The sequence below is a fragment of the Agelaius tricolor genome, unplaced genomic scaffold, assembly GCF_023055355.1.
Source record: "Agelaius tricolor isolate 1412-34295 unplaced genomic scaffold, bAgeTri1.0.p SCAF_14, whole genome shotgun sequence".
NCBI lineage: Eukaryota > Metazoa > Chordata > Aves > Passeriformes > Icteridae > Agelaius > Agelaius tricolor.
The window spans coordinates 18,056,107-18,069,827 of NW_027269274.1; the positions used below are offsets into that span (position 1 = coordinate 18,056,107).

Sequence of the window (13,721 nt, forward strand, 5' to 3'; positions counted from 1 at the left end):
CCCTCAGTATCTGCACACCAGACATTCAGACATGACTTTTATAGCAGCAATTAAAATCTTATCGAACAATCACAAATAGTCTTAGAAGTATTTGTTGAACAGACAGATCTTTGAAGGGTATTTTTGCTTTTTTCATGTCTGGTTGATTGGTTTTTAAAGTGTTTTCATGCAAGAGCAGAGAAGACGTTTTGTTGGATTTAAAGGGGCAACTTCATTTTTTGCTAAAGCTATTTAGGCTCCAACTTTGGCAGTTGCAGAAAAATCTTGGAGATTTTTCTATATTTTCCTATTTTTGTCTTGGGAAGTTTGGCCTGAGAAGTTTCACCCCAACAGCCCCAACTACTCCAGAGCAGGAGCAGGGGAAATGAAGCCATGGAGGTTCCTGAGCCCAGGTTCCCTCATTTCCACACTGAGCAGGGCACAAAACCCCAAAATCCCAAAGCAGCTTTTCATGCAGGGAATGATTGCCTGGGATAGAATTTCTCCATTTGAGCAGGAAACTGGGAGCAGCTCATTGTGCTGTGCTAAATGTTTCCTTCACATGCTGGAGCCAGCACTCTAGGAGGAAAGATCTAATAAAATTTAAATAGACAATTTATCTTCCCTCTCTACTCTCCACTGCAGCAAAGCAAGAATTGGATGTTATTGTGTCTTAACAAGGGCCTCACTCGTTTATGGGCTGAAGTTAATTAATAGGAGAGAGCAGAATCTGCTCCAGCCTTTGTCACCTTGCATTTGGAGAGATAAAACAGGTGTCCAGAGCTCCTCGTGGTTATAGCCACGTTTCTTCTCCAAAATAAAAGCCAGTGAGTGATTTGTTAAACCTCCTAGAGATAAGGATCTCTATAGCAGAGGGCAATTAGAGATTGGGATTTTAAAGTGCTTATTCTGGACTTGTTGGTGTTTTATTACCACAGCAGAATGTCTGCTGATATTAAATCAGAAATTGTAACACTTAGGGAAAGTTTGGATTTATTCATACAAAGACACAAATTTATGAATGGCAGTGAAAAAACCACCATCAAGTGAAACCCCAAATGGTTTTATTTTTAAATGGGGTATTTACAGTGGGTTGCTCAAATTCAAGAACCTGTAAAACTTTTCCTAATCCAAATTTCATAGAAATGGGGGATGGTTTTGTGAATTGGCATTATTTGAGGAAATCCCAGCTGCAAAATGCTCACCTAGGGCTGCTCTCCAGCTCTGTGCTTAAAATGTGTGTGGGCACACAGGACTGGCTGCTTTCCTCTGAGCTGCTCAGAACAGCTCAAACCCCATTTTCTTCTTCCTATGGGGTGGAGGGAATAATGGGATAATTGTACTTCTGATTTTGAAGCCTTTCCCAGTCCTCAGGATTGTTAAAAAATATGTAAATATATTATGGGGAAGTATCAAGGGAAAACCTTGAGAGTATGGGAGGGAAACAGGGTCTAGTTCTTGAAACTTGCTCAGGATGTTGCAACAATTGGGATATTTCAGGTGGCATTTTGGGTGCCCAAAGTGGAGAGAGTCAGATATCAATAAATACTTAATTAAAAAATAGGAATCACATGATGCTCTATTGATATGTCAGTCTAATTTAACAGAGCATTTATGCAGCTCTTTACTAATTGTCTAACTAATTTTTAATACCAAGTTCATTGTGACACCTTACCAATCTGTGAGATGTCTCCTGCAGGTTTATAGTAAAATTTTGGATTTTTTTTTTTTTAATGGAATGTTTTTCTAGTATTTTTGAGCAAACTCATGTTTGATTCAGAGCTAAGTGCTTGCTTAAAGAGAAATCTGCCTGTGGAATGCACCCACCCCTAGAGTGGTTTGTGGAACAGGTCAGCAAGTTATTACATGTAATTAGCAGCTATTTACAAATATGGCCCATTCAGAGATGTGGAATCCCTTAATTAAAAGCAGTTTGTACAAGGGAATATTTGATACAATATTAAAGTTTCCCTAGTGAGCCATCAGGGTGTTATTTGTAATAACAAAGTACAAATTGCTGGATGTCACCAGTAGTGGATGCCAGTGAGGTCTGTGAGTCTCTTATCTCTTTTGAAAGGCATTGCAGCTTTAAATAGAGCAAAAATCCCTGCAAATTAAAACTTGGCATTTTGTTTATTCTGATCAAATGATGAAATTCATTTAAATGCACACTAAATATGTGCACCTGTTTAATATGCAAACCTTTAAGCTACCAAAAATGAAAATATGGGGAAGTTAGCAAGGTGGTCTCAGATCTTCTCAGACACAGATTTACACACACAAACTTCCATCATTTGAAAGCTCTGCCACTGCAGATTTAAGGGTGGGTTCAGGTACAACCTTTGCTGGATTTGTGTTTTATATACATTTCTATCTATGTTTTATTTGGGAGGGGGGATACCCCAGAACCTTGGGGAAGTGGAGCATCTTTTTTTTTTTCTTTTTGAAGCTCAGAATTAGTAACACCAAAAATTATCTTGTGCTTAACATTGAGTATGTGATTAAAGCTTTTACCACTAGATTTTTTAGTTAGGTAGAGGGTGAGAATATCTAACTGTACACAAAGTAAACAAGTCTTTATCCTACTCTGTGTATTCCTGGTTCTCAGATATTCCTGTTAGCAATAGGTAACCCCTGCAAAAGAACACAGTTGCAGATTTTCCAAGACAGACACACATTTAATATTCCTTTGTACTTGCTCTTCCCCTCATTCTCATATGGAGCTCATACTCTTCCCAAGTGGAATTAATCAGGAACTGCAGGTCCCTGAAACCAATCTTTCTTTCAGAAAAATATTCTAATTTTTAAGTTTAGGGAGCATTGGGGAAACAACAAACAAACCAAACCAAACCCCAGCAAAAGAGACCTCCCAGAGTTCCTTTTTCTTGGTTCTGATGAGAATTGTCTTGTCAGAGGTTTTTAGAAGTGAATCTTTAAATCAATCACTTGAAGCTTTTTACTACATGAACCCCAGCAGCAGTGGCCTCAAAGGACACACTTGTGTGGTGAGACAGGAGCAAACACAGTCAGGACTCCAAATTTTATAGAATGAGTTAAAGCCTCACCAATCAACCACAAAATGCTCTCAGAGGTATTTGTATACAAATCTCAGAAGGTTTTTTTGGCTTTTTCTGTCTGGTTGATTGGTTGGCTGGTTTTTAAGAAGTGTCTTTGTGCAAGAGCAGGGCACCCTTAAGGCTGGATTTGTGCTCTGCCTCACTTGGAGGGGCCACAGCCTCCAGAACTGGGGCTTCACCTGCTGGGCAAGAGAACCTTTCCCATTCCCTTTTAATCAAAGAATGGTTCTGAGATGTGCCAGAACATGTCCTGTGTTGAACATTCAGCATTTGCTGGGGGTGGCACGAGGGCAGGAACAGGAAATAATTCAGAATTCAGTTAAAACTTGAGGTAAAGTCTTGTTTGGATGGAATTTTTTCATGAAGAAAAATGGGAACTCATTTCTTTTAAAGAAATCATCTATTTTAATAAATGTTGAGGCAAAGATGGAGGTGTCACCCCGGGCTTTGTTGAGGCCACAAGCATCTGCAAATTGTGTCACACCCACGTGAGGCACTCAGCAAGCTCAGCTCCAGAGGCTCTCACAGCCCATTTCCCAAGAGAGCATCTTAAAGAGTCCATTTAACTGTTTGCAAACTGTTGTGGATGAAGAGCTTTTATATTTCGTACATATTTAATTTTCTATGAAAGAAATAATTCAGAATTCAGAGTTAAAACTTGAGGTAAAATCTTGTTTGGATGGAATTTTTTTCATGAAGAAAAATGGGAGCTCATTTCTTTTAAAGAAATCATCTATTTTAATAAATGTTGAGGGAAAGATTGCTGCTCAATATTGATCTACATTCAGATCACAGACCATGCCCAGTGGGCAATTTCTGTACAGGAAGGTTTAACCATCACAGGAGGAAATGGAACAAGCAGAACTTCAATCAAACCCACAGCTAAAATTATGTTTCTAAAAGTTGCACCATTGAACCAGAGACTGGGGTTCCATATAAAGCCTAGGGCTTCCCACTGGCTGTGACCAAGGTTTGACAAAACCCTCCTGGGATATGCAAAAAATCAAAATCAACTCCTGGATCTCCTCCCTGAAGGATAATTAAGCAAATTTAGAGCCTAAATATAAACCCAAGGCCTCAAGTGGAGATGTGCCATGGCAGGAAGGGTTAGATCCTAAAGCACAAACAGGTTCTTTTAAAGGCTTGTGTGAATTATTTAGATCTGATACAAAAATGTTCCAACTCCATAATTTTGCAGTGTTCCTGCTGTGGAAAGTGGAAGCCCTGCACAGGGCTCTGCTCTTTTGCTCTAAATACAGTGGAATTCAGCCCTTTTGGAAATGAGAACCAGGCCTGTGTGGGTGCTCTGCTTTCCTTGCTGCCCCTGGTTTGAATTTTGAGCAGCACTTGCAGGATTTGCTGCATCTTTATGTGGGAAGAGAGTAGCACAGATAATGTTATGCATCTGTTTCACTCGTTAAAGCAGAAAACTAGAATTTCTAAGTTTTATACATGTTTTTTTAACTTTATATTTGAATTTGCTCAACTTCTGCATCCTAGTCCCCAGAATAGATGAGGCACAACACTTACAGGTGACCCCAATTCAAGCAGCATTTCCTGTGGAGACCTAATCTGATTGTACTCACCTAAAACTGGGAGGATTCAAAAAGAAATCCCAATATGCTGAAGATGTTTTCTATTTCAAAGCTTTCCATATGCAACCTTTCCATAGTCCTTGACCAATCTCCTTTACCTTTGTACAGTTTAGTCTTGACCTAGAATAGTCTCAGTTACACCTAAGAGTTGGCATCTCTTTGCAAAATTGACCTCTTGTTTACAATTTTATACTAATCACCTTACTGACCTTTCAGTATTGAATTTATTTGCTGTTGCAGTGCCCTACTCTCTACTGTCTGAATATTAAATGTGTTTGTTTTCCCAGAGGGCTAGAGAACATTGGACAAAAGGGTTCAGCAGGAGAGAGTGAAATAAAAAGAGGTTGTGAGTCTTTAACCTTGAGCCTGAAATGAATGTGAACCAAACTCCAGATACTTGGCTTAGATGAAGCCAGGTAAACATTCGAGTATAAGCCCACACACTACCAACCAGAACACAGCTCTTGGTGCTTACCAGGCTTTGCAGATTTTGCCTAGATGGTTGTACTTAGGACTGACATTCTGAATATCACCTTTTTCTTCTGATGGGGAAAAAAAAAAATTGTAGTATCTAAAATTCTATTTCTTTTTTTTTTTCTTTTTTTTTTTTTTCTTGCCTGATGCAGTATAATAAATCTGACTTTCAAGGTGGGATGAAGCTGAAGAGTTTTTTTCTGTTACAGCTCCAGAGAAGAAAGAAGTGGAAACTTATAGCAATGTCAAAAATGTCCTGAAGTGTTGTCCCTGCAGTCTTTTGTTAAAAGCAGTTCATTTTTTTCTGTTGTCTCCATTACTGTGAGAAAAGGGAGCTGTATCTCACTGTTTGTCTTCCCTTGGCATTGTCAGTCTCATAAAGAAACACCATTACATGAACTCTACATAGTTCATACTAAACCAACACTTCCCAGGTTCTATCCATCATGGATGTCCCTGCTTTTCCATGCTTTTACAGCCATAACAACATCCCAAGTTCATCTGCTTTATTTTATCTTCAAAAAAAACCTGGCTGGGCTTTGTTTCAGCAGAGCCCCCAAATATTTTGACACCAGATATTACCTCAAATCTTGAATTTAAAAGAATTTGTTGCTGTTGGGCCATGTAACTCTGGGTAACTAATATTTTTAAATCTGGGAGTTGTATCAGCTATAATAGGTAAATTAAATATTGTAGTATTATGGTAGAGAAATTAAGATGTCGCCTTTATATGCAACGAACCCTCTGCCTTTGTTTCTACTAAGTTTTGTCCCTGAAAGCAATAATTTGATCCATTGGGGGACAGGCTTTGAAGGAGATTTTGAATTTTATTGCAATGCAGGAATTCTGCCACTGAATTACATGTAACATTAAAAAACAAAAAGGTTTTCTTCTGGATGCCAAGCTCAGTATGCAAAATTTAAAGTTGAAGAGGGAGTTTCTTCTAAAGTGAAAAATCAATGGAAAACTAATATACATCTCTGTAGAGAGATTTTAAGTGAAATTATGGGTTTCTACAGCTCCCTTGTGAAGAAAACTCTTTAGAAATGTAATTTGATTTATTGTCAGCTTGAGGGACTTGCCCAGTTTGGCCCTTCCATTACCATTGCCTTCAGAAGGTGAATTAGCTCAGGTGTCAGCAGAGCTGAAGCAGTTCCAAGCGAGTATTTCCAGTGCAAACCAGTGTGAACAAGTAGAAGCCATTCTAGAAACATCTCGATGTTCTTACAAGACCCAAACAGTCCAGGCCAAAAATTTTGCCACACACCTTCACCCAAAGTGAGAGGCTGCAGTTCTATCTTCAGACCATGCAGCTCAAAGTCATTATTGCTCCCCTGCAATGGCTCATTAATTAATTAATTGATTCCAGAGTCACTGCAGAGCCCCAGTTCAGGTCATGGCAGGCACGTTTGCAGAGCTGCCTGTCAAACACAGCTGGAATGTGCAGTTTGCCCTGCACTGACTAGGGGCTGGGAATTAAATCCAAAAGAGATGCCAAATGTTGGTATTAAAGCAATACAGATGCTTTTCCCACTGTGGGACGTGGAGCTTACAAATTGACATCAGTTCCTGCCCTGCTAAATCATGGAGACCTAAATATATTTTGTGTGATGAAGAAAAGCTTTCCTTTCTTTGGATTCTGCTGGATCTGTTCAGGATAATATCAAACCCTTTTATTTAAGTAAAAATTGACCTTCACCATAAAGATCCAGCTGGCAAATAAACCTAAGTCTGTGCCATAAGGAGTGGCTGTTCCCAAGATAACAGAATTATCTTGTTAATTGATAAGCTCTAGCATCCAGCTGCAGCTGAAGAGGTGACTGGTATTTGTGTTTAGAAAGCAGAAATAATGGGGAGGTTTGCAGAAATGTAACCTCATCAGCCCATGTTATAAAGTACCCAGGGTACAAAAAGTTTCCTGATTTAAACTAGGGCAATATGGGGATGTGGTTTTAAGGCTGCCTCAACAGTCATACCATTTTGTTCCTCATTTAGGCTAATTACTCTGCACTTTAAAAGACAAGCTAGGAGGGTACAGATAGTGAAGGGGTTTGTCACCTTTTCTGGCTTTAGCAAGGCAGACCAATCCCTTACCCCACTCTGCTGACTCTGCAGAGCCCTCACACAGCTCAGATTCAGCTCTGATAAACCCCTGGTTTTTAATTCCAGGAGCTCTCTTAGGTACACTGTATGATTGCAGTGGGTGAAACTGCTTTGAAATTTATTTGTTGATATTTTTTTTTTGTGCAAGACAATCTTCCCTCTTGCACCTCTGCCAACCTAACGTGTTCTCACACCCCAAGGTCTGGCTGAGCCGTTCTGTGCCACTCCAATCCTCTCACCTGGAGCATAAGCAGTCACATGAGCTACTTTTTGTGCTGTGCCCTGCTGTTACCAAATGTACCTGTGGAGGGAAGGGAGAGTATTTGGGCTGACCCAATGATCTCAACATGGCAGGACTTCAGCTGTTAGGATTTTTACAAGATGGCGAATATCCAAATTTAGAGAGCATAAACAAGGACCAAGATCAAAGAGAAAAAAACCAAAACCAAACCAAGTCAGCCTCCTCCTCAAACGTGCTGAAATCTGTACAGCTTGGCCAGCTCCAAGCATGGGATCAGCTGGACCCCACAGCTGGACCCCTGTGGCCCTGTGCCATTACTGAAGTGCAGTCTGCCAAGGCAAAGAGGAATTAAAGCTTTCCAAAGCAGTGGTGTATCAGGCCAACCAACAATGTGCAGCATATTTACATGTAAAAAGATCCACATGCCAACCACCAAACCATTTCAAACGTGTGTGGAGAAGCTTTCACAGTACCTGCTTGCACCTTTTCTGCCTCTGCCTGTGTTTTAGTCTCCCCCCTGAGAAATGCTCAAGGTTTGCTCATGGACTACATGGAAGTAGAGGGATAGAACTCATACTTAGTCATGAAACATTTGCCAACAGATCACGTTTTGCCATTCTGTTTTTTCCTCTCTGCCCCTCCACCCCCTTCCAAAAAGTTCTGTTTTTTTCAGCAGTAACCCAGCACAACCCTTCACTTCTTTTGAGAACTGGTAGGTCCCTGGGACTAGAGAGCATCCCTCCCTTTGCCCACCCACAGAGGACGTAGCATCCCCACTCTTGCTCTACTCCTCCCATTTCCTACTGGGAACACAGTGGGCACCATCCCTGAGAATCGCTGGGCTGAGTCTTGAGTTGATTTTCACCTCTGTTCTTCCTGCCAGGTGGTTTCTGGCATTAGGTGGCCCCTGGCCCAGGTCACTGACCTGCTTTAAAGACTGCAGAAATGGCATAAATCATGTGGCTTTCAGCATTTAACTGCACGACTGAGACACCAAATCCAAACAGCTCACTGTTAACAACGGGACTCAATTCAACCCAACAACCAATCCATCATTTTATTACATGTTCTTCTATTTATTAACAAGCTGAATGGCTAGAACAGTGGGTCTATACTCGAGTGTTTACCTCACATCTGCATGAAGGACAAATAAAAGTTGGTTCAACGATACTATGTTCACATTATCCAGGCTTCCAAGTGTAGTTGTTGTGTGCAAGTTATCTCTGTTCATGTGGAAACTGTGATTTTTATTTTTTTTTTCCCCCTGTGGTAGCATGATTGCGCTTAGTACTTTGTCTGCTTGGCTTTTTGTGCTCTTGGCTGCATCCATTTAGATTTTGCTTTAAAACATTGATATTCTAGTTTTTACACTTGGCTCCTGTGTGTGTCTCATACGTACCCATCCAACCGTGTCCGTGTTCCGTGCTTTTCTGTTTGTGAAGTGTGATATGTTATGTGTAATGGTTTTTTTAACAACAATACAAAAGAGACTTTTTAATTTGAAAAAAGCCTTTCTACTTACTCACTGCAAAAACAAAAAAAAAACTATCAACATGCATGGTTTGACATTTGCATTACAATTAACATGGCTTGTCTTTTACTAGGGATGTACCACACGAGTGGACCTTGGCTTTCTTTAACCACTCCTCCCCATCAGTTCTTTGATGGCTTTAAACCTTGGTTTATTTTAATATTGCAGTTGGTACAGACATTCAAAATGCACATAACTGAGCCACTCGTTTATGCATATAACATCCAGAGACTTTGGACTCCAGCTGCCTGCACTGCCCTAACCATGTGCTACATTTTTCACCAAGTGTTCTCTGCCCCGCTGTGCCCTGGGGAGGTGCCCTCTGACAGCCCTTTCCTTTTCTCCCCCCAGATCCGCGTCGTGAAGGCATTCCGTAGCTCTCTCTATGAAGGTTTAGAAAAACCAGAATCTAGAACCTCTATTCACAACTTTATGACTCATCCTGAATTTAGGATAGAAGATTCCCAGCCCCACATCCCACTCATTGATGACACAGACCTAGAAGAAGACCCTGCTCTCAAGAAAAACTCGAGTCCACCGTCCTCGCTCAACAAGAACAACAGTGCTATCGACAGTGGAATCAATCTTACAACGGATACAAGTAAATCAGCTACCTCTTCTAGTCCAGGAAGCCCAATACATAGCCTGGAGACATCACTTTAGCTGAAAAGGTCACTGCAAAAAGGAAAAAAAAAAAAAAAAAGAAATATAAAAAGTTAAAGTAAAATAAAATAAGAAACCCCACAGCAACCGAGATATATAAATATATATATTAAAAACATTGCTGGCTGAAAAGCTGTTTGAACTCTTATTCACTCTGAGACAAGTGAATGAATTGTTGATCACAATGGTTTTGGGGAAAGAATGAATGGCTGATTTACATACCCCCTGTTCCCTTTCAGAAAAACAAAAACAAAAAAAAATCCTCCTGCATGAATGTACTGTACACTGCTGGCCCTTCTTTCTCTCTTTTTGTTTGTTTTTATTTCCTTTTTGGTTTTTTTTCTTTGGGTTTTTTTTTGTTGGTTTTTTCCTCCTTAAGCAGGAACTGCAGAGGACTTCTTTCTGAGGCTATTTATCCAATTCACTGGTCTGTGAGTTTTTGAAATGCTTGTGTGGCATGGACTCAATTGTATAGATTAATTTAAATAACTTTTTTGAAGTTGCAAAGCTTAACTTGCACAGTAGATTTGCACCAGTTGGACAGAGGAACTTAAACATTTATGAGACTATATATAGAGATATATACATATAAGTATATAGATAATTAATTATATATATGTATATATCTATCTATATATATATAGTTATATATATATAAAGTTTCTTTGTTGGCATGTTGCCTTGTTTCTGCTCAAATTGCTCTGACTATTTTAACTTATTTATGTCCTAAAAAAGAATGTAATTTGTTTACAAACCTGTAGATAATATCCTTAACTATTTGTAGGGTTAAGAAAGCACTTCCTGCCGAAGTAGTATAAAAATGGCTCAGCTCAGCTCATTGAAAATGTCTGTACTCTCGCACCCTGGATATTTTATTACAACCGTGCTCTGATTTCTGCCTGATTTCCTTTTTGGGTTGTTATTTTGGTCTTTTTTTTTTTTTTTTGTTTTGTTTTGTTAATAATGTAGATACTGCTAGTAAATAACAAAAGAAGCCAAAATATAACACATTGGATGTAGCATTGTGATCCTATATACAGGGAGGTAAACCAGGCTTCCTTTGTTTCAAATAAAAATCAAAATGATCAGGTTCTCTCCTTTTTTTTTTTCCTTCCTTCCCTCTGATGATCTGCTTGAACTCCTTTTGGTGCAACATACAATAATGGAGGCTATTTCATTCTTCAGACATACAGCAATGGCTTCGGAAACTATTTTTAGAGAGACATTAAATGAGTTTATAATTTAAAATAAGTTATATTTGGTTTGTCTATATGGAGATAAAAGAAATGTTAAAATCTTGTGATATACTGTGTTAATCCTTTTCAATTAGTACTTTAGGCATTTATTTCCTTCTTATTTGCAAAGTATGGGCTGTTGGCATTTTGGATGAAAATCACTGTAGGTTGTTGCTTTGATTTTTTTTAAAAAGAAAAATATAATTTCTGCACTATTAGGACTGAACAAATCTTTATTAATTGTGTATTGAGATGTGCTTTGTGTGATTTTTTTTAATCAAGCTTGTGTTCCTGCAGTAACACAGTAATACATTATTTTACCTTCAGCTTTCTCCCAAGAAAGCTGCTTTGAAAACCTGCAGTATGGGAGGCGAAAAACATTTTTCAAGATGGTAACAGCCCTCGAAACGTAAAAATTATGAGCTTATACAATTGCTATGTCAACCACTTGAATGCTAAGCACTTTGTGGATCACAGATTTTTCATAACTAATTTTTGTATTTAATATAAAGTTTGCTTGGAGACTTTTCAGCATATGATTTTTTCCATAACTGTACAGTGCAAAAAGACATTTGGAATTCCACAATCGATTATGCCAGGCGTGTTGGGACAAAACACCCTCCAACCATCTCGATCCGTTGAGTTGTTAAGGTGTTTTTTTTCTGGTTGGCTCCATAACAGTGGTGCATCTCTGCAGTCACAGCAGCTTAACCAAGCCAGAACTCTCCAAACCAAGCTTAGACCCATGGCCAAACTGCAGACTGATGTTTTCAGGGTGCATCAGGACCCTCAGCCAGGTAAAGCTGTGAGCAGCTTCCCTTGCCAGCTGCGGGACTCTGGGCTGGGAGCTCTGCTGGCTGTGCCCAGGGTGCCCGGGGTGGCAGTGGCACCAGCAGGAGCCCCAGGGGCAGGCAGGGTGCCCGGGGCGGCAGTGGCACCAGCAGGAGCCCCAGCTGTGCCCCAGCAGCCAGGGCAGGAGCCCCAGCTGTGCCCCAGCCCAGGCAGGAAGGTGCTCTGGAACTGGGGACACCCATGGGCTCCCTGGGGCCAGAAGACAAAAGTGGTATCTGTATTTACAGGGAAGCCTCTAGCTTTGGACTTGAACATCTACAGAAGCTATTAATACTGGAACAGTTTCTTTTCAGCATCTTAACACACTGACTGTTTGCCTTTTTGTTTTCCAACACTCTTCATGGTTTTTTCTCGGTTCCGTTTTTGGTTGTTTTTTTTTTAATTATTTTGGAATTTTTTCCTGTAGGAGTACCCCTCCCTAAGGTACCATTTGCAGACTTGAAAACTGTTATAAGAAAATGAACACTGCATTCTGTGTATATATAGTAAAACATATATAAACTGAGATGCATAGAAAACTTGGGCTTTTGTGAGCAGAGACTGTGCTTTATGTATATGATAAATGATAGACTTTTTTTTTTTTTTTTAAAGCAGAATAGCTATGACCTTTCAACTACAAGTCGTGCATCACAATTCCTTTCTTTTATTGCTTGACCTCTCTGTGATGGGAACAATGGATCAAAAACCAAAATGATCAGTTTGTTAAAATTCCCTGCAATATATAAATGCTCGCTCTCTACGTACTGTACTTAGCAGCATGAGATTTGTGGACAACAATACAGTGGTACATTGGCAATCCATCCCACTAGGGGTTATTAATATATGTTCATTCATCTGTTTTTATGAATTTTTTTATCTAGACAATAATTGTAAATAAAGAACTTACTCTGTCTGTTCATTTAATACTATGCAAAAGGTTATGCTTTCTATTGTTATTCTTATTCCTACAGTGTGATGCTGGAATGTTTGTGGTTTCAAAAAAAAAACAAACAAAAAAGACAAAAGTAAGTAAAATATGTGATGTAAATTATTTTATAGTTTGAAACAAAATGATAAAGATTTACTCTTGCTGCTTTCTGTCTAATAGATCTCTCTTGGCAGGAGCACAAGTGGAAAATTTAAAGAAATAAATTCACAAAGCAGCATGAACAATAATGGTCTGAATGTACCAGCTTTCTTTATTCTCACCTGAACTCCCGAGGTGCCGCTCTGGATTCCTGCTGGGATGTTTGGATGGATGCACATCTGGACTGGCAGTGAGGACTCTGCTCCCCAGGCACACTTGGCTTTCCTTGCCCCAGGGGCTGAGCAGCCCCCAGGGTTTCATTCCTGCCTGGGCTGGGAAGCCTGGAGGTGGGAATGCTCCTGGGAATGCTGCAGGGAGCCAAACCATGAAGTGAATTTGTTTAGGGAACAACAATCTCAATCTTGGCCCTAGGAACAGCAGCTCTCTAGGGCTGTCATTGATGGCTTTTCCTGTCATTCATGACAGCTCTGCACTTACACTGATTTTTTTTCAGCTCTTTCTCCCTCTGTCAGAGTGAGAAAAATGAACTTGGAATTTTTAGAACTGGGGAGTGCATCAGGACTCTCAGCCAGGAGAATTAGAATTGGGGAGTTCAGTCCAGGACTCATCCTGCCACTGAAGACCAGGGAAAAAAGAGGGAATTCTCATCCCAGTGCTCAGCCCCTGAGCCCAAAGTTCCTTCCCTTTTTTTTTTTTCCAGCTTAGGTTGATGCAGTTGTGCTCATAAAATATTGTTGCTATAGGAGATAGCCAAGCAGGCCAGGTATGAGGTGAGCGGCTGTCAGATAATCTCATTTATAAAGGTAAAATGCTTCAGATTACAGATTTTCCTGTCTTCTCACTAGATTTCAAACTTGAATTCACCAATTCTCTGTCAGAAGTTATACTTGATAGGGGCCAAAATGAAATAGTGCTACACTGGGAGGAAAGTTACCAACAAATAA

At 39.8% G+C, this 13,721-nt stretch overlaps 1 protein-coding gene across 16 annotated transcripts in view; it reads left to right on the forward strand.

Annotated features, from left to right (window-relative positions):
• The window catches only part of ATP2B2 (ATPase plasma membrane Ca2+ transporting 2), a 414,874-nt gene extending 401,969 nt beyond the window's left edge, over nucleotides 1–12,905 (forward strand). For 12 of the 16 annotated variants that reach the window (XM_071440030.1, XM_071440014.1, XM_071440024.1 and 9 more), the window contains one exon: nucleotides 9,352–12,905. In XM_071440030.1, the coding sequence (XP_071296131.1) occupies nucleotides 9,352–9,663 (312 nt within the window). In that variant the 3' untranslated portion in view covers nucleotides 9,664–12,905. Of the gene's footprint in view, nucleotides 1–4,938; nucleotides 4,995–9,351 lie in introns of all 16 variants that reach the window. The other 4 variants (XM_071440025.1, XM_071440028.1, XM_071440029.1 and 1 more) reach the window with 2 other exon arrangements.
• Nucleotides 12,906–13,721: the final 816 nt, after the last annotated feature.